Source organism: Carettochelys insculpta, chromosome 3, assembly GCF_033958435.1.
Source record: "Carettochelys insculpta isolate YL-2023 chromosome 3, ASM3395843v1, whole genome shotgun sequence".
Taxonomy (NCBI): Eukaryota; Metazoa; Chordata; order Testudines; family Carettochelyidae; genus Carettochelys; species Carettochelys insculpta.
This window is the reverse complement of record NC_134139.1, coordinates 85587434-85615123: the sequence shown is the minus strand read 5'-3', so window position 1 is coordinate 85615123 and position 27690 is coordinate 85587434. Positions and strand designations below refer to the sequence as shown.

At 38.8% G+C, this 27690-nt stretch overlaps 1 protein-coding gene across 7 annotated transcripts in view; it reads left to right on the top strand.

The window, feature by feature from the left end:
- Window positions 1-27690, top strand: part of QKI (QKI, KH domain containing RNA binding) — a 255289-nt gene that overhangs the window by 110434 nt on the left and 117165 nt on the right. For 6 of the 7 annotated variants that reach the window (XR_012645002.1, XR_012645003.1, XM_074990269.1 and 3 more), the window contains exon 3: window positions 9498-9614. The exons of the other annotated variant lie outside the window; for it this stretch is intronic. Coding sequence is in view for 4 of the 6 variants with exons in the window: in XM_074990269.1 (XP_074846370.1) it covers window positions 9498-9614 (117 nt within the window). In the remaining 2 variants the exon portion in view is untranslated. The remainder of the gene's footprint in view (window positions 1-9497; window positions 9615-27690) is intronic. 7 annotated transcript variants of the gene reach the window in all.

The window sequence follows — 27690 nt, the reverse complement described above, 5'->3', positions numbered from 1 at the left end:
CAAATGGACCTGTTTGAGCTGTTTATTCAAGGGCCTAACTATGCAGCCTGTATAGAGGGAGCAAATACACACAAAAATAAATGGCACTGTCAGAACTTATTTTTGAAACTGGAATTTTACTTTTTTGTTTTTTATTTAATTTTGAGGGAAATATGGGTTTTAAGGGCAGGGATGGCCTGTGGGAAGACCTTAACCTGAAGAAATTAGCACTTAGGAGTCAGCATATTTTTTTTATTATGGGAAGAAATTAACAGCAGAATTTTTCAGTGTGACTTGGATAACAGATTTGAAAATAGGGCATGTTCATGTGCAACTGTCAGTACAGAATATTGCAATACGTAGTAGAAAATTGTGTGTTTGCTGCAGTTGGCTTTTACGTTAGGCTGCTTTGTGAGCTATTTTTAAAGCAATGTTTAAAGTTCTAAAACACTAAAATTTCTGGAAGCAGTCATTGGTATTAATGGAAACATTGGTCTGCTCTTTATCTGAACACATGTAATCTTAGATGGCATTACATCAAGTAACATGAAAAAGAAAAGAAAGTGTTAACCGCTCAAGAAGGGGAACTCTGCTTTAGCTAGTCTCTTTACACAGTAAATTAGTTACTATACCTCAGTGCTCTCCAACACTTCTGAATTTAAGGGCAACCCAGGATCTACGCTGCTCATTTCATTCCCCCTCTCTTTGGCACACCCTCATTCACTTTCACTGGGCTTAAGCAGAAGATTTGTGGGATCTGGGATGGGGCTGAGGGCTTTGGGTACAGGAGGTAATGGGGGTTGTGAGCTCTGGGCTGGGCAGAGTGTTTGGCTGCAAGAGGGTGTACAGGATGCTGGTTTGGGTGAGAGTGAGGGTCAGGGAGTATGTGTATGAGAGAGAACTTGTTGCTGAGGAAATAGTGCAGTGTAAGGCAGACACGCTCACACTCAAGGAGTGCTCTTAGTTCAAGCCAGTCAGGCTGACCCACCTCTTCCCTGCTGCGTAGAGATGGGGTAGAGGGGAAGGGGGACACGCTGACATCAGTAACCCTGCCCCCTGTGAGAGACAGCTGTGAGAGGGAGGTGGGGAGAAGCACCTAAATACATGCTGGTAATTGTGAGTGCTTTGCTTCTCAGCAAGTCTTACTACAAGAGAATGCTATAAAATGAGAGAGTCTCCAGGATTACAGTCCAGGGGTTGGTGACCACTGCTACCTCAATCAAAGCAGTCAAATTTTTTTCTGCCCAAATTTCATTCTTGATGCAAGTCCATTTTAAGGGGTGGTCAGTCCTTGTGTTGTGCTGATACATTGTTTCTACATTTGTGTGCACTGATAACACCTTTTGTTTAAAAAAAAAAAAATTGTATGGTGAAGTTCTGTAGGTGTACAGCACAGAGTTTTATCTCCATCACTACTTGGCTTCCAGCTAGATGGGGCTTGAGAGAGAGTCTGGGGAGCTTGGGAGCTAAAACTGTTCTTTGGATACACGGGTCGATTGTTGCCAGCTCAGATCCATGCATTGTGATGAAGGTTCTGTCTGTATTAAAATGTGCTAACAGTGAACGATTGAGTGTTTAACAATGTGGTCTTGCCATATCCCTTTGGATGCTGTTGATGCTGCACTATTTTTCTTCGTGTGTACTGTATAATATTGCATACATATGTCAGCCATGAGTAAATCAGATTAGCTATGCTGTTATGTATAAACGGTATTGTCACAAGTACATGAACATGTTTTTTAAAAATGCTTTAATTGTTGTTTATATTAACAGAATATTCCACTGACTTGCATTAACAGATTTTTCCTGATTTGACAGATACTCTCTTCTTGAATAATTTATAATTTCCATGGGACATTTTTAATAACACTCACCCTCATCAAACTCAGATGTTGCTTGGCTCTTCCTCTCTAACCCCCCACCCCCAATAATTTGTTTTTTTTAAGATGAAAAAAAAAAGAAACCAAAAATATCCCTAAATAGCTCTAAAATAGTGTAAGAACTGGTTAAAAATTAATAAGACTAGGGGTATCCAATGTTTTTTCAGTGGGGCCACATGGCAAATTTTTATGTATTCTGGAGGCTGAACACAAAATAGCACAAAATCTGCCCCTCCCCCCTGCAGCCCCCAGCAACTTGCTGGAGCCCCGAGAGCCACACGGTGCCCTGCCCAACCCTGAGAGCCATGTGGACACCTTTGAAAAATGGTGCCACTGCCAGCTTCATTGGCTGGATTCTGGCCCATGGGCAACATGTTGGACCCTCCTGAAGTACTAGACAATTTAGATGCCATACAGTCTCCAGGGCCTGATTAAAATATACCCTAGAATACTAAAGGAACTGCTGAGGTGATATCTGAGCCATTAGCGTTTCTCTTTGAGAAGTCATAGAAGAATGGAAAAATTCCAGAGGACTGGCAAATGGCAAAGGTAGAGCAAATCTATAAAAATTCAAAGAAAAATTTGAGACCAGTCAGCTTAACTTTAGTATCAGAAAAGATAGTGGAGAACAGAAGAACATAAGAATGGCCATACTGGGTCAGACCAAAGGTCCATCCAGCCCAGTATCCCGTCTGCCGACAGTGGCCAATGCCAGGTGCCCCAGAGAAGGAGAACAGAAGACAATGATCAAGTGATTTATCTCCTGCCCTTGTACTGAAGGCTAGGGCACCATACTTTACCCCTGGCTAATAGCCATTTATGGACCTAACCAGCAAAAATTTATCGAGCTCTTTTTTAAACCCTAATAGAGTCCTGGCCTTCACAGCCTCCTCCGGCAAGGAGTTCCACAAGTTGACTGTGCGCTGTGTGAAGAAAAATTTCCTTTTATTAGTTTTGAACCTACTACCCATCAATTTCATTTGGTGTCCCCTAGTTCTTGTATTATGGGAAAAGGTAAATAATTTTTCTATGTTCACTTTCTCCACACCATTCATGATTTTATATACCTCTATCATATCACCCCTCAATCGCCAAAGTCTCTCTAGCCTCTCCCCATATGGGACCCGTTCCAAACCCCTAATCATCGTAGTCGCCCTTTTCTGTACCTTTTCTAATGCCAATATATCTTTTTTGAGGTGAGGAGACCACATCTGCACACAGTACTCAAGATGTGGGCATACCATAGTTTTACATAGGGGAAGTATGATATCTTTTGTCTTATTATCTATCCCTTTTTTAATAATTCCTAACATCCTATTTGCTTTACTAACTGCCGCTGCACACTGCGTGGATGTCTTCAGAGAACTATCCACTATAACTCCAAGATCCCTTTCCTGATCTGTCGTAGCTAAATTTGACCCCATCGTGTTGTACGTGTAATTTGGGTTATTTTTTCCAATGTGCATTACCTTACACTTACCCACCTTAAATTTCATTTGCCATTTTGCTGCCCAATCACTCAGTTTGCTGAGATCTTTTTGTAGTTCTTCACAATCCCTTTTGGTTTTGATTGTCCTGAACAACTTGGTGTCATCTGCAAACCTTGCCACCTCACTGCTTACCTCCTTTTCTAGATCATTGATGAGCAAGTTGAACAGGATCGGTCCCAGGACTGACCCCTGGGGAACACCACTAGTTACCCCCCTCCATTGTGAAAATTTACCATTTATTCCAACCCTTTGTTTTCTGTCTTTTAACCAATTCTCGATCCATGAAAGGATCTTTCCTCCTATCCCGTGACCGCCTAATTTACATAAAAGCCTTTGGTGTGGGACTGTGTCAAAGGCTTTCTGGAAATCTAGGTATATTACGTCCACTGGGTGCCCCTTGTCCGCATGTTTATTAACCCCTTCAAAGAATTCTAATAGATTAGTTAGACACGACTTCCCTCTGCAGAAACCATGCTGACTTTTGCCCAACAATTCGTGCTCTTCTACGTGCCTTGCAATTTTATTCTTTACTATTGTTTCTACTAATTTGCCTGGTACTGATGTTAGACTTATCGGTCTATAATTGCCAGGGTCTCCTCTGGAGCCTTTTTTAAATATTGGCGTTATATTGGCCGTCTTCCAGTGATTGGGTACTGAAGCAGATTTAAAGGATAGGTTACAAACCACTGTTAATAACTCCGCAATTTCACATTTGAGTACTTTCAGAACCCTTGGGTGAATACCGTCTGGTCCTGGAGACTTGTTACTATTCAGCTTATCAATTAACTCCAAAACCTCCTCTAATGTCACTTCAATCTGGGAGAGTTCCTCAGATTTGTCACCTAAAAAGGCTGGCTCAGATTTGGGAACCTCTGTAACATCCTCAGCCGTGGAGACTGAAGCAAAGAAATCATTTAATTGCTCTGCAATGGCACTGTCTTCCTTCATCGCTCCTTTTATATCTTTATCGTCCAAGGCCCCCACCGCTTCTTTAGCGGGCTTCCTGCTTCTAATGTATTTAAAAAACATTCTGCTATCGTTTTTTGAATTTTTGGCTAGCTGTTCCTCCAAATCTTTTTTGGCTTTTCTTACTACGTTATGACACTTAATTTGGGAGTGTTTATGTTCCTTCCTATTTTCCTCACTAGGATTTGACTTCCACTTTTTAAAAGCTGCCCTTTTCTCTCTCACTGCTTTTTTAACATGGCTGTTAAGCCATGGTGGTTCTTTGTTAGGTCTCTGACTGTGTTTTTTCATTTGGGGTATACGTTTAAGTTGGGCCTCTAGTATGGTGTCTTTAAACAGTTTCCATGCAGCTTCCAGGGATTTTAGTTTAGTTACTCTACCTTTTAGTTTCTGTTTAACTAGCTTCCTCATTTTAGTGTAATTCCCCTTTTTGAAATTAAATGCCAGAGTGTTTGACCGTTGCGGTGTTCTTCCCAACACAGGAATATTAAAAGTTATTATATTGTGGTCACTATTTCCAAGCGGTCTAGTAACAGTTACCTCTTGGACCAGATCCTGCATTCCAGTCAGGACTAGATCGAGAATTGACTCTCCCTTTGTGGGTTCCTGTACTAGCTGCTCCAAGAAGCAGTCATTTAAGGCATCAAGAAATTTAATCTCTGAATCCCGTCCTGAGGTGACATGTACCCAATCAATAAGGGGGTAATTGAAATCTCCTATTATTACTGTGTTTTTTATTGTGATAGCCTCTTTAATCTCCCTTAACATTTCAGCATCACTATCACTGTCCTGGTTAGGTGGTCAGTAATATATTGCTAATGCCATATTCATATTAGAGGAATGAATTGTTATCCATAATGATTCTACGGAACATTTTGATTCCTTTAGGATTTTTGTTTCATTTGATTCTATATTATCTTTCACATATAGTACCACTCCGCCACCCGCACGACCTGTTCTGTCTTTCCGATTATAATTTATACCCCCGTATGATAGTGTCCCACTGATTGTCCTCATTCCACCATGTTTCTGTGATGCCTATTATGTCAACTTCCTCCTTTGATATGAGGTACTCCAGTTCACCCATCTTATTGGACAGACTCCTAGCATTTGTGTAAAAACACTTTAAAAAACTACCACTATTTATATGTCCGCCTTTCACAGACGCCTTGGATTTTTTTATATGCGATTGTTTCACATCTGATCTTGCCCATATATTATTTCCCACGTTCCCTATCTGACTAACTTCTAGGGCATCCCTATCTATAGAGCCTCGTGTCAGAGAAGTCTCCATCCAATCCACGTGCTCCCCCGCACCAATTGTCTTTCCCCCATCTCTTAGTTTAAAAACTGCTCTACGACCTTTTTAATGTTTAATGCCAGCAGTCTGGATCCACCTTGATTTAGGTGGAGCCCATCATTCCTGTATAGGCTCCCCCTACCCCAAAAGTGTCCCCAGTTCCTAATAAATCTAAACCCCTCTTCCCTACACCATCGTCTCATCCACGCATTGAGACTCTGAAGTTCTGCCTGTCTATCTGGCCCTGTGCGTGGAACTGGAACCATTTCAGAGAATGCCACCATAGATGTTCTGGATTTCAGTCTCTTTCCTAGTAACCTAAATTTGGCCTCCAGAACATCTCTTCTACCCTTCCCTATGTCGTTGGTACCGACATGTACCACGACCACCGGCTCCTCCCCAGCACTGCCCATAAGTCTATCTACATGCCTCGAGAGATCCGCAACCTTCGCACCAGGCAGGCAAGTCACCATACGGTTCTCCCTGTCATCACAAACCCAACTATCTGTATTTCTAATGATCGAATCCCCCACTACTAAAACCTGCTTCTTCCTAACAGCTGGCGCTCCCTCCCCTGGAGAAGTATCCTCGGCCCGAGAGGATACCATAGCACCCTCTGGAAGGAGGGTCCCAACTATGGGATGGTTTCCCTGTGCTCCCATTGACTGCTCTCCTTCCCTGATCCTTTCTTCCTCCGTAACAGCATCAGGACTGTCAGATTGGAGGTGGGACAGCCCTACTATGTCCTGGAAAGTCTCATCAACAAACACCTCTGCCTTCCTTAGCTCCTCCAGTTCAGCCACCCTGGCCTCCAACGCATGCAGTCGGTCTCTGAGGGCTCCTTGCATCGAGCGCACACATACGCCGCCCGCCCGCAGGGCAGGTAGTCATACATACTGCACTCGACACAATAAACAGGATCGCTCCCACTCTGCTGCTGGGCTTCTGCCTCCATTTTCTACTCTAATTATATATGAGGGTTTAATTAAATGTTTCAGATAGAGGTTGTTATAAAGGATTTAAGTTTAAGGGCAATAGAAGTCACTGGCTCCCTCCAAGCTCCCCCTCTCAACCCCCCTCTCAAAACTCCCTCCTGTTAGCACTCACCCTGTTCGCAAGCACCTGGTCACAAAGCTCCCTAGTCACTTACTAGTGGGGTTTGAGTGCTCGGCCTCCCTGAGAGCTCCTCCCTCTGCTTACAGCTCAGCCAATCAGCACACGGTGTTTGGATTCAAACCTAATCAAGACTCTCAGCTTCCAACTGCTTGCCTGAGCACACGGCCTTTCAAACAAACACTCAGCTCAGCACTCCAAGCAAACAAACAAACACAAGCCCAGAACCCCCAAACACCAGCAGCCACTTACCCCAAGGTGCTTTAGTTTGCTCCTTCCTTCTCCTCCTCCAGGAGAGCCTCTCAAAACTCCCTCCTGTTCGCAAGCACCCGGTCGCAAAACTGGAGAAATTAATTAAGCACTTTTCAGACACCTAAAGTATAAGATATGTAACAGCATGGATTTGTCAGAAACAAGTGATGTCAAATGAACCTAATAGCCTTCTTTAACAGTGTAAGAAGCATTTAGGATAGGAAAAAGTGTTTGGTATGGTATATATTGAAGTTACTAAGACTTTTAATATTTCAATATTGAATGCATTTGTATCTTGGTTTTTGTTAAAAGTACCTATGATTTGTATCTTATGATAGCTGAACATCTGTTATTCCTCTTTGTAGCACCTAAGACTTTTGTTGCTGCTTTTTCCATTTTTCTGTTCCTAGTTTTTTTCCTTTGCATTAGGCACAGACAGAGATTTCACTGCTGAATGTTAGTTTTTCCATTTGCTTTAATACAACTGAATATTTGTAAAAATAATATTACTTATTAGTGACACTAAAAGACTGTTGAAATAATGTTCAAAATTAGGATCTGTAGTTCAAGTTTAGAGTGGGCCAGTTGGTACCTTCCCTTGTGTGTTAAAATATACTTCAGTGTATTCCAAAATGCCCAGGAATTGAAGCAAAAAGTTTTGCGGTCAGATTAAAGGAAATACCTGGCAAAAGAATGAAATTGTTGAAGGAATAGATGTTACTATTTTACTCCAGGTTCAACCTCTCTAATCCAGAATTGTGTTGTGCAGCAACATCCATAATCCAGCGTGATTTTAATTAGTTAGACAACCACTTATCTTGGGTGTGGCCAAGTTTCCTGTGGTCCCATAAAATTTGTTTACAGCCACCAGCTCTGGCTCTGTGTTCTGTTATTTAGCTGTAATTTACCCCTAAATGTCTTCTAAGAGCCTGGTAAGCAGTGGCAGTGTTGGTAATGCTGCTGGACAATATTGACCTCCCTTGATCTGGCTCATGTGTTCAGCACTAGTCAGGTTTTGTGGGTGCCAGACAAGACAGATGCAACCAGATCTTTCTGAACTCCTTTCAGACGCTTTTTAAAAGGGTAAAATTGAGCAAAGGCGTAAGTACCAGATGAAAGGTTATTCTAAGAGTAAATAAAATTTGTAAAGCTTACAAGTTGCTAAAACTAAATGAATTTCTGATAACAAATATTGGAAATTTTGCTGTATTTGATAGCATTGAAACTGTGTAACATTTTCTCCACAGTATGTTCACTCTAAAATAGTTTGACGTTTAGGCTAATGTTCACCTCAGTGTTATTTCACTGTTACAAATATTTTGAAGTGTGGTACTTTGCATTTACAGAATCTTTTTTTATCAGATTGTATGAAAGCACTTTATTAAGTATCACAGCATTCCTGTTAGGTAGGGGAAGTCAGTAGCAAGAGTGACATAGGTTGGTTTGAGTTCCATGCTGTACATTTCCTTATCTTGATATTTAAATTTATTTTAAATTTGACACTTACTTTGTTATGTAGCTAATTTTAGAAGTAATTTGAATATTTCTTTGTTGTTTATTACCATGAAATATTGGCGTGTATTCTCATCCTAATTCCCTCTTTTTTTTGTCTAGGAAATCAATACTATTTAAAATGTTTTCATACATATTCTCAACCATGTTCATATATATTATATGGATGTAAATTCCAAGATGTGTTAAATGTCTAGTTTATTGGAATTTCAGTGTTTAGAGTGAAACTAATTTTAAGAAACAGTAATGTAGATGTGTCTGGAATATATCAGTGATGAGTACAGTTAATCTAATAAACAATGATATAAAGAATATTAACTTACAGATGTAGTGCTGACTAAAATTGTCGGTCTCCCTTTTAGTGGAAGTCAGTTTTAGTGAACATTCAACACAAACACTAAACTGAATAAAAGCTAGGATGTGTAAAATCTCCCTCCTTTGTGAATGAAACTTACAGCCGACCAAAATTCATTTGGCTGTTTTCTGTATGAAGATAGTAATAAACCAATAGAACAGAAATCTCTTGTTTCATGCAAAAGAGGGTTACCCCAGCACTGTGATGAAATTTTTATCTGCTTAAAAAAACCAAAATTTAATCATTTTTGTTGTTGTATGTATCCAGAATTTTTGTTTCTTAATTTTTTTATACTCTCAAATGTTTTCATTTTTAGTAAATGAGTAAGAAAATTTTACGGTGGGTATTTCTGGAAGGGTTTGCTGTAGATTTGTCTTTTGTAACTTGAGAGATGACTTTGCATGTGTGAAAACAGTGGAAATACTTGGTAGTGGGAAGATCACTTAAACATCCAATCTACTTAGTTCACAAATATTAGCATTCTTGTCTTTTTTTAGTTACATCAGGGATTTAATGTAGGGCCAGGCTCTTGTGCAATATATGGTATCTTGAATTGTAAATGCATCTTGATATATTAATTTTTGAATAATTTTGTGATTGGTGTATGTAAACAAGTAAAGATTATTCCCCCTTTTTTCGCTTTATTCTAGTTTAATTTTGTGGGAAGAATCCTTGGTCCCAGAGGACTAACAGCTAAACAGCTTGAGGCAGAAACTGGATGCAAGATTATGGTCCGAGGCAAGGGCTCAATGAGGGACAAAAAAAAGGTAGGTTTTTAAAAAGCAGCAACGTTTTCAGCATATGAATTTTACATACAGTAAGTTGTGCACTTTCCTAATGCACAGTATCCGTGAAGACCTCAAGGAGTATTTCTCCTACTGAACATTTTGTCATATAGTTACAGTATATTTGATGTTTTCTTTCTGAGTAGCATCTCTGAGTGCTTCACTTCATTTGGAGAAACACCTGGAAAAACAATGCTTCATCCAGCAGTTCTCTGCATTTCTCATTTTTCTCTATGGGTTTGGATTACCTGTCAAATTTTTAAAATTCAGCTCTTTCTATGAGTGCCATCGTTGGTGGCAGTTAGGATTGCATTCCCCCAATAGAGGGATTTTCAGTGTTGCTTGCTACACTTGGTCTTTGAAGGCAGCTTTCTTGGTAGCCATTACTAAGATCTTTCTGGAATTAAGGGCAAATCTTCTCTTTATAGTTTTCTTCAAGGCAAAGATATCTTTACACCAGTGTCTGTCGAAAATGCCTTCTGATTTCCATATTAACTAGGTTAGCCACATTCCATTTCTTTCCTGTGGCCAGTCCAGTCCAGGGACTGAGTAGTATGCAATGTCTTGGACTTTAGTTTGGTTTTGTCATCATAGAATGCTATTGAGAGTCTTGTCTTGTTTGTGGACAGAGTTGAGAGACCTCCGTTTCCACACACACTTTCAAAGCTCATACTTTACTATGCTGTTACTTGTTCTGTGCTGGTTGCATTCAGCTCCCTTCTAAAATCGCCCTTAATTCAACATCCCAGTCTAAGTACAGTAGGGTCTTGACATTCGTGAGTTATTCAGTTATTTGTGAGTGGCCTCGCTTACCTGGGGCTCCAGGATTGGGAGCGCTGGTGGCTACCTCAGCTTCCCTGGGGGCCCAGCGGCCCCCCACCCCATATTCACAAAAATCAACATCATGAGTGTTCTGAACACAGATCCCTCCCAAATGTTGAACCCCTACTGTAATTACTGTTGAAAAGCCTATCTGCTGCAAAAATGTGCAGAGCTGCAGCTTGGGCATGAATATGTGCTTTGCCCAAACACTGTTCGTACATGATTCCAGATCAGATGCTGGTATTGGTGTGGCACTTCTGATGGCATTAGATCCAGCTCCATAGGTCACTTCCTTTTGGCATGAGCACTATTTTGGGGAGTCACCTAAAGTGGACCATCCAAAAGGACATTACTTGAAGGAGAGACTACCTACTTTGTACAGTAATGGGAGTTCTGAGATCAAAAAATGTATTCAACTTTATGGTAGACTAGAGCCGTACATCAGAGAAGTATTTTTATTTTTTTTTAAAGAATCTCTTTCCACAAATGTCTAAGAGGATCTCAGAACTTAGAAATGTGAGAGTTGGCATGTACCGTAAACAGTATGTTTCAAAAAACTTCCATGAGTATTCGTGATGGTGCTGCCTGAATAATTTGATTGAAGCAAGAAGCACCAAAAGTGTTTCTTCACATATACCAGTTCTTGGCTGATGGGAAATTTATAGCTAAACGTCCTGCCACAGCATAGTGTGTTCCATGTATCCTCCAGACATATGAGCTCAGAAGAGCAGTCATTCTGTGCTCAGATGCTCATGATTCCAGGAGCAGTTACAAAAGTAATATCTGCAGCCATCATTAAATTATGCTTTCTCCTATGTTTACTCTGGTCCCTTTTTCCCTTTCTGCTACTTGGCAGACAGCTTGCATCAACCCTTTCCTGTCCCCCTTGCCAGTCTCTTTATTTTACACATTTGTATGCCATGATCCTCTGTCCGTCCTTTATCCCTGAAAGTGCCTTCTTGTTTTTCCTTTCATCTGATGCCTTCCCTACTCTCACACACTGCCTTATGGTACATTGCATTTATATATGAATGGCAAGCGTAAGTAAAATAACTAAAATTTAACCAATAATGATTTTAAAACCACTGAAACTAACCATATTGTCAAACTATCAATTTAGACACTCTGCTTTTATGTTACAGTATCCCTTTTTTCACTCCATAACTGCTCTATATAATTTTAAGCAATGTTCTTGGGCAGGAACAATGACTTACCGTGCTATGTTCTTCTCAGGACCTTTAAGTGATGCTTGTATACAAATCAGTGAAGTTTGTCTAAAATAGGTAAAACTTAACATTTGAATTCCTCTTGCATTCTGGTTAGCAAGGACGTGCCACAAATAACCCAGTTCTTAACTCAGTTTCCATTTTTGCTTTGTATTTCACTTTTTGGGATTAAGACATTGCTTATATGGAGTACAGGTTGAACCTCTCTAATATGGCACACTCACATCTGGCACTATCTATAATTCAGCATGATTTTAGTTAATCGGACAACCACTGATCATGGGTGTGGTCAAGTTTCCCATGTTCCCATAAAGTTTGTTTTTTTTTTGCCACCAGTTCTGGTTCCATGTTCTGTGCTGTTGTTTAGCTGTAATTTGCCCCCATATGTCTTCTGAGAGTCAAGTAAGTAGTTGAAGTGTTGATAATGCTGCTAGACAATGATGATCTCCTGTTGTCCGGCAAAGTCGTTTGTTTGGCACTCGTCGGGTTCTGAGGGTGCCAGACTAGAGCATTTCAATCTGTATTAAAGTACAACTTACAGAGGGTAACACTGTATAGTTGACAGTTTTGTTTGTGAAGGCTTTTGAAATAATGGCATTTCCTGTAGATGAGGGTGGAATGAGAACTATTAAAGAAATGAGTAACTTCAGAATGCTTCAGATGGTGTGTGTGTTAAAATGAAGCATATGGTTACCATATGCAAAAAATCTTGGATGACTCCATAATGTTAAATGCCAATAGTAAGTATTCATCTTTCAAAGTACACTACTGTAAAGTTTTACATTTTTAAAATGTATGTATTGTAGCAAAATATTACTAATGAAAATAACCCCTCTAATTTATCTTAACATTTTAGTAAAAACTTGTGGTTTTTTTTGTTTTTAGTAAGAAGAGCATTTTACATATGTAACTCCAAACTAGGAGCCAGCAACTGCCCACCCCTCTTCTTTTTAGGATTTCCATACCTCATTCTGGTTTAATATAATAGAAGATTTTTCTGGCTATTAATGAAAGCTTTATTGTAGCTGCTAGTTTACCAACAAATGGTTGGAATTCCACCATTTTTTTCTGATCAGATTCTGCAGAGTGGCTCAGATGTGAAGATGAAGATGCTTAACATTGCAAGATTGACCTGTCATACTGTTTCTCTCGAGTGAAATACTGGTTAGAGACAGCTGGTTGCCAGTGTTTGTTTTGCCTAAATGTAAAGTATACCTTGGTATCCAAGATACCAGATAACAAAGTCTTTGTCAACATATAATTTTTAAATTCTAGTAATAAAGTGAATAATGTATAAATAGATAAAACGGCATAGGTGGAGAATTTTGGGAGAAAGCTCACTAACAATTAGGTTGAGTAGTTTCACTTTGAATGAATGAAGGTTTATTAATTTTTAATCTTCCATATTTTGGGTATCTCGATTGAAAAGTTTTCAAGCACGTATTCTTCACAGCACTACTCTTATTAGTTTTCATACAAAAGGAGAGATCACCACCCAGCAAGATTGAGGGGCAACATCTACCTAATAAACCACCTGCAAGTCAAGAAGGAGGAAGCTGATATTTTTTTATTTGCTTGTGGGCAACTCTGAATATTGCTGTGGTGTACTGAGGCCTGGTCTACACTAAGGCTTTTGCTGGCATAGGTGTGTTCTTAGTAATGTTAAATACATCCCCGTGAACACAGCTATGCCAGCAAAAGCCTTAGTGTAGACAGTTGTATACCAGCAAAAAAGTAATCTGCAGGTATAAGCTGCATCTGCCTGGGGCAGATTTACCAGTATAGCTGTAATTTATAAATACATGGTCAAAACCTTTCTAGTGTAGGGAGGACATTAGTCTTTTATCTGCCTCTGGCTAGTCAGGTGACTTGATGCTGAAAACATCCTTTCTGTGTTTGTGGTAATGACACTGTGTAAGCATTCTCATTTGTCCTTCTCTGACGTTGGCATGCTGGAGCTCCACTGTTTTGATTAATTGGGTCCACTTATTGCTGCTCACATGGTTCTGAGCAGTTGCAGTGAAGCTCACCATTCTTAGCTAAGTGCCTGAGGAGGAGTACTGTGGAAAGGGATCTGTGGGTCATAATGGATCATAAGTTAATGATGAGCGAACAATATAAACACTTGAAAGAAAGGAAAATGAATGTAACTGTGTAATATATTAACAAGTGTGTTGTAACCCAGACAGCAGAAAAGGTTCTTCTTCTTTTCTCTGCTGATTAGATCTTAATTGTGATAGTGTCCTGTTCTGGGTGCCATGTTTCAGGAAAGATGAAAATAAATTGGAGAAAGTCCTGACAAGATAAACAGAAATGTTTAAAATTCTGGAAAACATGACCTGTGAGGGAAGTTGGGAAAATCTTTGTGTGTTTAGTCTTGAGAGGAGAGGGACTGTGGGAGGACATACGTTTGCAATTACGTAAAAGGTTATTTCAAGAGGGAGAGCAAAATTTTTTTCTGCTTAACCTGTGAAGGCAGGACAAGAAGCAATGGACTTAAATTGTGGTGTAGGTTGAACATTAGGAAAAATGTTTTTAAGGTATTTTGTCACTGGAATGAATTGCCTAGCAGTTTCTGGAATCTCTGTCACTGTACATTAAAACTGAGTTGGACAAATGTGTCCGGGATGATACAGCTCAGTGTTACCCAACTTGTTTGCCATGTCCCTGGGGGAAATGGAGGTGAAGGTTTGGGGGTGGGGGGTCAGTGGTGGAGGTCCCTGGGCTTTCTCCTTTGCAGTGCAAGGAGGGAGTACCACACTCCAGCCACAGCTGCGCATCTGCTCTCGGCCCAACCCAGCTTCAGCTGTTGCTGTGCTCTGCCCTCAGCTCAGAAGGCTGAGAGTTGAAATGAAAACCTCTGGTCTAGATATTAGTTAGTCCTGTGCTGAGTGCAAGGGACTGAACTAAAAGACCTTTTTGAGGTTCCTTCTAATCCTACGCTGCTTTGGCTATGTTTGGCAAACTCAGCAATAATGTGAATAGAGTTTCAGACTGGGTAGAACTATTTTTCAATCATTTAATTGAACTATTCTCTGAAGAAATATTGCCTAGTTGTGCTCATAACTCATTTGTAGTGTTTCTGTTGTCCTTGATCTTGCTCCAGTTAGACATGGTCTTGATCTGTCTGTGGGAATAAATGTAATCAAATCTAGAGTTGCTGATGTTAGGAAATAATAACCTTAATGTTTGCTGAAGGGTCTTTCTCACTTGCTGAATCGCTTGACAGCTGTCTTTAAACACAAAACAAAAAAGCAGTAAAGTAGAACTTTAAAGACTATCAAAATAATTTATTAGGTGAGCTTTCATGGGACAGACCCACTTCTTCAGACCATACCATACCAGAACAGACTTAATATTTAAGGCATAGAGAACCAAAAATAGTAATCAAGGTTGACAAATCAGAAATAAAATGATCAAGGTGAGCAAATCAGAGAGTACAGGGCCGGGGGGGGTATGTGTGTCAAGAATTAGATTAAGCCAAGTATGCAAAAGAGCCCTTATAATGACCCAGAAAATTTGCATCCCGCTTAAAGCCATGTGTTAATGTGTCGACTTTGAATATAAAAGAGAGTTCAGCAGCCTATCTTTCCAAAGTAGTGTGTCTTTAAACACAGAATAGTTAATATTCATAAATTACGAGTAGTGATATGTGTAACATGTTTGTGTGCACAAACAATATAAAGCTGTTGTAGAAGTTTTTATTCCACGGAATATACTTGGTAAGGGTATAGGGTTTTCTTTTATATATCAGAATTAATTTTCTTTCCACTTCTCACTGAAACCCCTTATAATCAAAATATTTATCAACACTTAGGTTCATGTTGGGAGTACAAACTTATATTAAGTTCAAAATGTATGATGTTTTAAAATGTGATAACACAAAGGGTCCTGGGAAAAAATTTTTTTTTTAAATTCTTCTTGAATGAAACCATGCAAGTAGCTATGAATATTCTAATACATGAATTCTCCAGTAATTGCAAATTGTTTAAGCCTGTTTTTAGATTTTGTAAAGTTGAGAAAAATAACATTGGGTGACTGAGTACATGGGTTCAGTGGAAAACCTGCTAAATGCCTTTTAAAAGTAAGTTTTATCTTCAGTGGAGAAAATCAACTTAATTTTGAAAAAAATAAAATATAGAAATGTGACGTGTAAGTTTTGCATTTAAACTTAAGGTTAGTTGATGTGGAGTGCTATAATAGAGAAATAAGATGTCACTGCTTTTTAAAGTTAGTGTAGTATAGCATGGATTTAAATGACTCAGACTGTATCAGTTTAGAAGAAAAATGTTATACTTCATGTAACTTTTGAAAATAATCCCCAAATGTTAGGATTTTTGTGACAGGTATATTAAATTCATCCAGTAAGTAAAAAAATTCCTTCTTATGCTGTAGGAGGAGCAGCATGCTTTAGTGTAAGGTTTTATATGTTTGCGATCTTCATTGCTCATCTAGAGAGAGCAATGGACAACACCAAGGAAGAGGTAGAAGGGATATCTGTGCGCGGGAAAAGAATTAACAACTTGAGGTTCGTGGATGATATAGTTACCATTGAGGAAGATCAGGAGAAGCTAACAAAAATGGTGCGGGTGTTAAACGAAGAAGGGAAACAGTACGGACTGATTATGAACATTGATAAAACGAAAACAGTGGTATTTGGAGATAAGGAAGTAGGAGGGAAGATCGGTGTGGATGGTATTGAACTAGAAAATGTAGAGAAGTTCACGTATCTGGGGAGCAACATAATGTATGATCTAGACTGTAAGAAGGAAATAGCGACTAGAATAGCAAAAGCAAGAGCGAGTTTGAAGGTGATGGATAAGATCTGGAAAAGCAAAGCAATCAGCTTAAGGGCGAAGCTGGGTGTCTTGAAAACGTGTGTATTTAGCAGTATGTTGTATGGATGTGAGACATGGGTGATAATGACAGATTCGAAAGAAGAATATTGGTGTTCGAAAGTTGTTATAGAAAGATTCTGAGAAAAGGACGGATGCAGAAGGTCACCAATGAGGAATTATTTCAGAAGATCCAGCCAAAAGAGAACCTGCCGCAAAAGGTTATAAAATGGAAGCTACAACTATTTGGACGTATTTGCAGAATGAATGACGAATGAAAAATCAAGACCCTAGTATTCGGCATAATGGATGGTTTGATTAGGAGAGGCAGATCTCACAGAGAATGGACAGGGAAAGATGGAAGGAAAGAGTGACAGAGGCACCAGACACCAATGGGCGCTGAGCCCACGGTTATTGATGATGGTGATGTGGTAGCTGCTGTGTGTCTGTCTGAATATGAAGAATTTTGAGCAAGTTAATTTGAAGAAATATCTAGTATTTTGTTAGTTTCCCGATCTTTTATAATGTATAGATTACTTATGAATTTCCATTTACCACTTTGAGGGTTGATAGGTCCTAGTACTGCATCATGCTGCGTTGTCTTACTGCTGTCTGTCTAGGTGAAAGATTCCAAATATATGCACATTAAGAGGAATTTTAAAAAATCATTGAGTATTTAAATGTGATTTTTATATACTTAATGAAATACTAAATTTCTCATTTAAAATACATTACAATTACATGTTATAAACATACCACACCTACACTTAGTCTCCTAAAAATGAATTAATGTTTCTAATCTGTCTAGCCTAATAACCAGCTTTTCTTCAAAGTTCTCAGCTTTCAATGTCCAACTCTGCCACAGACTAACATGCAAAAACAGACCCAGGTTGGGTATTGAAGTGGTTTTTGACAGCCAGGTAAAAATGTAACATGCAAGTCCCTATGCAGCATATACAGCCAAGGTGATCAGTGTTTGATACAGTAATTTTGTGATAATGATTGTTAAGGAAATTCATGATGCTCAAATGCTTACTTTTGCAGTTCTTACAACAGTCAGAATGAGCTCACAACACTCCCTTCTCAGGCACACTAGCCGTTATAGTGCATTGATTTCCACTTACTTAGATACTTCCTAGCTTAGGCCCGACCAGCATGCTGATGTTTGTTAAATTTCATGGGTTGAGCTTGAGCAATGTTTGCTGAAGATGAGTGTTGCCAGCTGTCTGTGGAAGAAAGTGCCAAACTGATATTATTTGAAGTAATATTTTACCACTGTCAGGTTTTTTTCTCCACTCTCAAAAAGGAATTGTGCAAGCAGGCAGCTGTAGAGTGATGTCAGATGTTTACAAAGTGGTTTGAGGAATTTCAATTTTAGGTATGACTTATCCAAATTTCATTTTAAGGTTTAGGCATTTAACAAAAGAGACACTGACTGTTCAGAATTCAATATTTTAATATATTACTCAGTGGTCAGTAAACTTGAAGACAAAGTAAAATGTTTCCAACATCAAGACTGACTGACTGTATTTTGAAGCTTTCATTTTAGTAGTTCCTTCAGTCCAATTTTCTGTGACAAGCAGTTGTTAAGCTTTCTTGCCAATATGCAATTTCAAATCAGAAGTGACCCTGGTTTATTCATACATATTGATTTTTTTTGACAGTATCAGAAAGGTGAATGTGTATCAGATCTTTTGTGTTTTAAAAAAACCCAGTTCTAAGTTTAATTTTCTTGTAGAAGTGATATAGTCACTTAAAAGATATTGTACTCAATGTGTTTCCTTGTTGTATCAAATTGGCTACTAACAATTACACAGCACAATGAAAAAATCTGTTGTATTAGCATCTGAAGAGTAGATGATTTACAAATATATGGAAAACATTAACTTCTAGAATCTAGAGTTATGGGAACAGAAGATGACCTGCTTAGTTTCTCTACTATAGAGCTGCTTTGAGGACACATGATGCAGTAGTCTTGGTTGACCCACTGTTTTCTTAACAGCGGCAGATGCTTCTAAACCAGTGTTGCCCGAAGTGTGGTATGTGTACTACTGGTGGCACGCGAAAGGTTTTCAAGGGGTACATGGCAGAAAGTAAATTACTAAAAATCAGGAGATAAACAGTGGTATGGCATTGGGAGAGGGGGGTACGCTGATAAGGCTGAAATCCTGAAAGGGATACGCAAATGCTTTAAGTTTGGGAAACACTGAATGCAGCTCTATTCTGCTTCCAGCCGTTTCGCTGCTTCTTTGGTTGCTCTTGCCTGCAAGGTGAATAATCTGTTCAGATTTCTTTTGAAAAACCATTTTAGCTTGAACTGTGTTGCCCTTTCCATTCACAGGAGTAGTAGTATCTTGGGTTCTGGGCCTCTTAACTGTCTCATGTGAGAAAGATGTATAATTTCTATTCACTTAAAACATTGCAGGGGTCTGACTGCACCATTTCAGTGCATAAGTAAAATGTTTTTTCCTGTTAACATAGGCACTCTCCCTTCCCAAGAGAGTTCTTCTTTTGCCCTAATGCAGTCTGCCCTTGGGGTTAGGCTGGTTTAACTGTGTCACTCAGGTGTGGATTTTTTTACACTCCTGAATAACAGTTACACAGGTTGCACCTCCCTCATCCAGTACTCTCAAGACCTGACTGGTCCTGAACAAGGGAAGTTGCCAGATCAAAGGTGATCTCCACTCGCTATCCCCTAGGCTGCTGGCCCCATAAAGACTGGCTCCAGTCTAGCCTGGTCCCAGGGGCACTGGCTTCAGCTGTGGCCAGGCTGCTGGAAGAAGCCCTTGCCCCAAGGGTGCCAGCTCTGTATGCAGCCGATCGCAGCCCCAGCCAAGGAGATACAAGCCCCACTGAGCTCCCCTGCACAGACCTGCTGGTCCCTCCTGTTGCTAGGCTCCTGTACATTAGTTCTCCCAGCTGTTGGCTGTCAGCCTTAATAGCTTCCTAGCCCAGGGCACTTTGGTCCAGTAATATCCATGGTCCTGCTAGACCACGGGTGTTGCCAGACCAGAGAATCCCGGTTTTGGGAGGTGCAGCCTGTACCAATATAACTTCCTAGACTGTGTTATGCTTAGTTTAATAACATTGGTGTTTTGTTTCTGAAAAGGCAACCTGAAGATACAGTCTGGTAAGAATAGTGAATTTTATGACTTAGTTGATCATGTAAAATAGTAAAAGCACATAAATGTCTGAACAGTAGAATCCATACTCCAGGAAACTTAAAAGTTTCAAAAATTTGAAAGTAATATTTTAAATATATTGTGAATCACAGGTTGGTTGTTACAGAGCTTTGCAAGCAGTGTGTGCAGAATAATTATCTCTTTATCTTACATGTATTTTCTGTTCCCAAAGTAGTTTCCTTAACCCATCACTTCCTATGTGTAATTCTTTACTAATAAAGTGGGGAGTGAGAACTATCACAGATACAGCATAATAGTTACAATAAATTGAGAACAGTAATCTTTTTATTGGAAAGGCTATCTCCTGCTATTATACATGGCTTGCAATCAGTGGAGTATGTTGTAATTAAACTTGTAAAAACTTAACAAACGAATGGCATCATTAAAAGAGAAGATTGTGTGAAGTCTGTCTAATATCTGTTAGGGTACTTTTTTCTTTCTAGTTCAGGATGACTGATTTGGTTTGAAAGATCAATACTAATTTATGAGGGTCACAATCACTGTGAACCAACACTAATATTTAAAGAAAAATACACATTGGTATGTCTAATGTACTTTCAAATAGTTCTCTTACATATTTGAACTTTTTATTCAATGGTTATGGGGAATTTTGCTCACCTAAACACTAAACTGTAAGTCAGCTGATGGGGGAATGGGAGTTGTCATTTTTAAAAAAATGCAGCCTCTGTGGTTTGATCAGCAGCTTAATCCACTGATTGAATTCCATTCTTGAATACTAAACCTTGATCATGTTTTGTATTGAATTTGGATTAAAAGAATTACAAAATTTGTTGTATAGGTAGTTAACTTTTAAGCTATTTAAATTCAAAATCTGTGAAGTCGAAAGAGGATTACTGAACTTGTGATGATGGAAAAAAAGATTTTGAAAAAAGGGTATAGGAGGATGTAGACTACATGGGGAAGTTTTATGTAGTAATAATTGAATTTTGCGTGTTCCAGTGCTATTTTAGTTTACTACTTTATCTAATTTTTTGAATGACTCAAGCAAAAACATGTTTAATATTCAGGTGGTTAGAGAATTTGGTTTGTTTCAAAAGGGACAAAACAGTAGGACAGTGAAAGTGTAAATCAATGAAATTCTTAAATCTTTACTTACGAATAAGCATAATAAACTAGATTTTATTCAATAATTGACGTGATAAATTAATGGTAAAATTATGCTCTTGCCAAGAAGTGCTGAATAAATAATACCAGATCCATAGTGGTAAGCTGACATCTGCTACATCCAGAATTACTCTTTACCTTTTTTGTTGGAGAAGCATGGTAGGGCTTAAAGTACTTTTAGTTATAGGCTGAATATTGTGGAATTCATGGCTTTTGATAGCAGTTGTTTTGAATAAAAGGCAGGCTTTTAAACCCATGATTTTTGAGGTTGGTTTATATTAGTCTATTTTTTGATACTGTGAGGATATAAATTGTTTAGTACATGGTGGTTTATATCATAGAATGCTATTTAATTTGATGTACAGTAAAGAGAGAACCAAAATATACTACATCTTGCTAGTGATTCAGTGCTGTGATTATAATGATCAAGAAACATGTTTTGAGAGGAAGCTGTAAAGCAACACTCAACTTTTCCATCAGTGAAATAACTTACTTTTAACTAACCTGTAAAACTTAAACTAATTACTATGGCATAGATCTAATACTAAGATTAGTTAATTATCCATGTCCAATGGAATGAGCTGACTTTTGTTTGAAAAAGGGGAGTCCATTTTATTTCTCGGTGCTGTTAATGAGTCTTTTCAATTAAGTCTTGATTAGATTGTAGTCAGTTTATTTAAGGAATATTGAAACACCTTGTACTTGCATTGTGTGTGGTTGAATGGAAAAGCTTTTCCTTTTAAAAGAGCTAATCCTCTCAGCCAACAGAAATTAGTAGTGAATTGTTGCTCACCTGATTTTTTTTTTTAATTCACAGTGCCAATTTTTTCTAAATTCTTGAAAAAGAAGTCTTGATGGTAAGAGGTTTTTTTCATTACCAAGAGTCACAAGGCATTAAACAGTGTGAGAAAATTCATTTGGCATTTTGTTTTGAATTAGGGCACTGTTCAAAAATATGTATTTTCATTGTGCTTGATGCTTCTGCTGCACAAGTTTATAGAAGAAACACGGTATTACTTTTCTTGAGGTTACAGTTTTAGAACATGTGGGCTTGCATCTACGCTAGCAAGTTCTTGCAGAATATACATCCTTTCTTCAAAAGAACACATGAAGCATCTACAAACAAAACATGCTCCTTTGGTTCTGAATCAAAAGAACACGGCTCTTCTTCCGGAAGCCATCTTCTGCTCCTGGATAAGGAAGAGTGCCTCCTTGCAAAAGCTTCTCTGGAAAAAAAAGCATGGATAAATGATCTGCAGGCCCTGTTTTCAAAAGGGCAGTCCTCATGGCGCTGGATTTTTCTGTGACTAGCCCGTTCTTTCGAAAGAGCAGGGGTTGTGTGGGTGCTTTCTATCAAAAGAGCAGCTCAGTCTTTTGATCTGCTTTTTTGTGTGTGGATGTGCTCTCTTGAAAGAAGTTTTTTTGGAAGAGTTATTCCAGAAGAACTTCTTTCAAAAGATCCCTGTAGTGTAGATATAGCCAAGGGTTGTAGGTGTTTCATGCTTTACTTTTATATGCAAGATACAAGGAAAAAACTTGAATTTTTATTTGAAAAATCTTTCTATGGATTCATGCAAAACAGAAATGTTTGCAGTTAAAGGATTTTTTCATTTTATTTATGTACTAATCAGTTTCTTAACTTAATGTTTTCTGGTGAAAACTTAAATTTAGCTGTTTTACTATGAGCAAGTTGAAAATATTACTGTATGAGGCCATTTTTGAACCATAATACTATATAACAATAGTAGTGACTATTGTCCTGTTGCTGTACTAATACCCTTTGGGGTGTCTGTTCAGTACTCCAGCTTGTGGTGACTATATGAAGCCATTTTGCAAAGCGACATCCATGGGAGGGGGCATGCAGATACCTCACACAGCAACTTATATTAGACCCCTTGGTCCGTATTACGGAGTGCACTCCCCATAACAGCTTCAGTATTTTGGTGCTGTGGGAAAGACAAGGTGACCCTTTGAGTAATCATCTTTGGTTTAGCTTCACCTTCAGTGTAAAGTTTTTAAAAGCTGTTTTCTTTTTATTTTAATATAGTGTAGGTTAAGTAGGGAGAAATTTTTCACAATTCTTCAGTTTTCAGTGGAGCTCCTCAGGTCTGTCTTGAGACCATGTCTTGCAGTGATCTTAAAGATTTTAAAAGGTGTGCCTTATGGTCATCTAACTTTCGAAAGTTGGGTGGGCATGTAGGCTTTTATGCCTTGGACCCACAATGAATGACATATGGGCTCTGATGCATGTAAGATGTGCAGTTCATCTTTGGGCCAGACACCTACAACTTTCAAAGGACAGCCCAGCTATTTACTGAAGCCCCTCATCTTTTGGTCCTAAGAAGCCCTTAAGCTCTGGGTTTCCACTGTAGTCAAGTGATTTGGCTCCCCTAAACTAGGGGCAGGCAGTACTGCTCAAAATTTCTGGTAAGTGTTCAAGGGCTGCATTTCCCTATGAAAAGGTTGTGGGGCCTGTGATGGAGGCTAGGTACAGAAGGGAGCTCGAGATAGGGTATTTTTGTGCAGGAAAGGGTCTGGGGTCTGAGAGGGCGTGTGGGTGAAGGAGGGGGTTATGACCTAGGGCACAGGACAGGGTAAAGGGTCTGGGAGGGGGAATAGGTGCAGAAGAGTATTCTTGCCTGGAGGAAAAGATGTAGGAGGGGATGCAGAGTCTTGGGAGGGAGTTGTAATTGGAGGCAGGGGTACAGGAGGGAGTGCATAGGCTTTGGGTGGTAACCTGGAGGAGGGAGTTGGGGTGTTAGAGCTGAGCTCTAGCTGGGAAGCATTTACCTAGACGGCTTCAGGGCAGCAGCCCATTGGTCCTCTTGCCTGCTATAGCCCCAGACTATTCAAAGTGGCTGGCTGCTTCCTGTACTTCCCTGCGTAATGTGTGTATGTTGGGGGGGAAAGGGGCTTCCTGCCCTGCCTCCACTCCCAGCACAATCTCTCAACTCCCAGTGGCCAGTTTCTGCCATGGGACAGAGAACCACATGATGCAGGCAGCTGCTTTGACCCCTGGGGCTGCTCCATGCCTAAGGATCTGGCATGGTAGGCAGTTGACCAGCTTGAAAGGCTAGTCAAGCTGCATCTTGCCTGTCCTTGTCCTAGACCCACAACCTGTGGCGTGATTGCCCTCTCCTACCATAGCCTCTTAGCTTAAGTAAGCTCTGGCATCAGTAACTCCTTCTATGGTGCTGAGTATTCCAGCATTTGGAACCTTGTGCTGGAAGCACCTGAAAAGGATGCATAAACTTCTTGCTTCTATGCCAGAGTGTATTGTAAGATCAGTCTGCTTTGTGGTCTGGCTGCGATTGGTAGACAGAAGTTTTTGGCAGAAGATAGCTGTTGACAGATCACTCTAATCTAGATGTAACCTCCGATGGCTAAAGATCCAGGAAGTGAAAGAAAATGAACTGAGATACTGAGACCAAATGTTAATATAGCAAACCCTTGATCTAACAGACCCTGATATAATGAACTTTGGAAATTATGTAAGTTGGCTAGCAACCCTTCCTCTTGCTCCCGCATGCCCACGCTTCCCCCAGAATAAATGCTAGAGACTCATCAGAGCTGCCCAGCTGCTCTCTTGACAAGACAGTCAGCTGTTGAACTGGTCAGGTTAATAATTTTGGATGGGATGCCATGGTATAGTAGCAGTTTCTGCGGAGTGTCTCTATCAAATCTCTCGAAGGTTTTTTCAAAGTGTGTAAAAGTTATATATGGAGGGGAGTGCCATTCAAGTGACTCTTCCATGATAGCTGAGAGTTGCTGTTGGCTAGTTTGTGGACGCTATTAATTATCATGGATGTTCAGTTTTGGGATGTAAAGGAATGGTAGAGTAAAACTGGTGAATAATGGATTTTTCAATTTACCTGCAGTTTTGAAAAATAAATGGTTTTGAGTAAGACTGAAAACATTTTTTTTCAGCACATCGAAACATCGGATGCATAAGTGAAAACAAAACATTTTAATAATGCATTAACACTTTCTTTAAAACTGTTATCCCAGTGGTTAGAGTATTTCTGAGACATGGAAGACTCATTCTCTCTTCGAGCCAACTAATGTTGAGTTCATTTATTAATGCCTTTTCAGTTTTTGAGATGGAATGCACTGATATGCATCTTTGCTGGGTTTGTATGCAACTGGTTGACTGCTTAGTACTTGTGTAGAATGCATTTGTCAGAATACTCTTTAAACATATGAAACTCCTTGTGCTATGTGGTGAATCACAGATAATTTCTACTCAGAGAAACCACATTGGGCCAGGATAGTTTGGCCATTTGCACATATGTTAAATAAAATTACTACCAACCTGTTGTAACTTTTGAATAAGTCTAGATGCATCCAACTATTATGGACCATAGTGGAGAACAAACAGTTATGAAGTTTTGTGACAGAAGTATGGCTTCTGACAAGGTTTTATCCAAATTAGTACTCATGTCATTCCACATCTACACAAATGCACTTATAATGTTAACAGTTTAAAATTCTTTTTAAAACATCAACATTTAAAAAGATTTTTCTGCAAAAAGTCTTATTTCCCCTATATATTCTGTAAAAATTAGTGAAAATATTTGAATTAATTCCGCAGATCATAGAGGAGAAAAAGAACACTTGTGTGTATGCAATAGTGTCAAATGTGTAAAAGAAACGAGCTAAAAATATTGTTGCTGAGATTGACATAGCAGTCTTAGCTGTCTACAGTAAAAACAAAAACAAAAAACAAAATGTTAGACATCCATGGGAGGGGGCATGCAGATGCCTCACACAGCAACTTATGTTCAGTATGAAAGGTGACTTAACTTTCCGATGTCCTTCATACTTTCTGTGACTTTTTGACTACCATGTCTTCAAGTACAACTGCTCTCCTATTTTTTCTGAGCTCAAAGTTGCCTCACACAGCAACTTATGTTCAGTATGAAAGGTGACTTAACTTTCCGATGTCCTTCATACTTTCTGTGACTTTTTGACTACCATGTCTTCAAGTACAACTGCTCTCCTATTTTTTCTGAGCTCAAAGTTCTTTGGGACTGGGACAATCTTTCTATATGTTTGTACAGTATAAATAAAAACAGTATATAGTAACTGTTAAATCGTAAGTTTGGTTACATCTTAGGTAACAAGTATATAAATTAATCCTGTCATTATTTTTTCATTCCCTGGTGAGCCATGTTCTGTGCAGAAATAGTATATGTTTTTAATTTTGAAAAGCCTGAAATTAAACATTGAAAGAAAAAAATGTTTTTTTTTCCCCACTCTCTAAAAAATCGATTTTATTTGTATTTTGGTAGTTTTTCCATCATAGATATCGTATGTTGGGGCTTAATTAATTTTTTTAATTTTAATCAATCCAGATATTTTTTCCAAGACATCCTTGATTCATGCATTATCACAATGGCATACGAGACAGTTCCTTCTGATTACCCTGGGAAACTACCAGAATAGGCTGCTTTAATAGAACCGTGGTTCTGTTGGTATAAGTACACTGATGCTACACCACTGTAAAATATTGCTAATCAGTTTTTCAATGGGATCTTACAGGAAAAATGGCACTCATTTTGCTTAGCATAATAAGACCGCCTATGTACATTTGAAGACTTTAACTAGTTGTACTAAGATCATGCAAAAGTTAAGGTCTAAAATATGTAAGTATAACTTCCTAAAACAAGTATTATGCATGTTAAGCAGTTTTTGCTTAATGCTTAAGATTAAAAAAGCCAGGATATTTGTAGGTGGATACATTCTTGAAACAATGGCTGTTTAATGACTAACTCGTGTGCATAGGGGAAAAGAATAGGCTTGATTGCTCACAATCTGACGTTTGAAAAAAGCATTTTTTAGCTCTCTTGTATCTGCATATCTAATTGCTATGTAATCAAATCTAAGTGAACTGTAGCTACTTGAAACCGTAAAATGAAAGGCAATCATCTTTACAGGGGGAAATAGCCCACTCATATGCAAGACTGTTTGAATATTAGAATTACGTTCTTCTGTTTAATTATAGGTGTCTCACTGAGCAGTAAATTTATGCTTGTGTATTAAAGAGTGAATGTGACCCTGAAACATCAGCTCTGCTTTGTTGTAGCACAGTGCTGGCATTGAGAGAACTTAGTAGTGTTGTGTGTTTTGGTGATAAGGGTTTGTACCAGAATAGCTGTTAATTACCTGCTTTGTTTGATATGGAAAGTAGTAGTTCTGCACTTTTCTTCCCACCAGTGACAGTACTCAATTAAAACTTGTATTAACCAGTGATAATGCCCTTGTTTATCTGGTATGGGGATGTGAGGTGAAGAAAATTTAAAGGATTTTTTTCAGCTTCTTGGAGATGCTTTGTTTTTCTTTGAATCTGGTAGGAGTAAAATACCTTTTTTTTTTTTTTAAATAAGGTGTATCTTCTGTGCTTTTGTTATCCCTAAACATTTTATTTTAATAGTGTGTGTCACCAAAAAGTTTTAAGTATCAGAGGGGTAGCAAGTTAATCTGTATCTTCAAAAATAACAAGAGTCCTGTGGCTTTGTCAGATGGCAAAGTGGGTTTTACCTATGAAAGTTTATGCTCCAAAGTATGTTAGTCTATAAGGTGCCACAGGATTCTTGTTTTTAAAAAGTTTTACCTTCCTTGGAAGGACTTTGTGGAGGGAAAAATGCATCACATTTTATTCATTTTATTTGAAGAACAATTTTATTTTCAGTTTTGCTGCACGTCAGTTGTTTCTTACTCATATATTGACATTCTTGGTGGGAAGCCATTAGGCTATGTATACACTAAAGGATTTTGTTGATAAGTTATAGTGCTATTTGGTCATCAATGTAACAACATAGCTATTGCATGTTCACACTTAAGGTTTGTTTATGTTATGCAGCTTTTT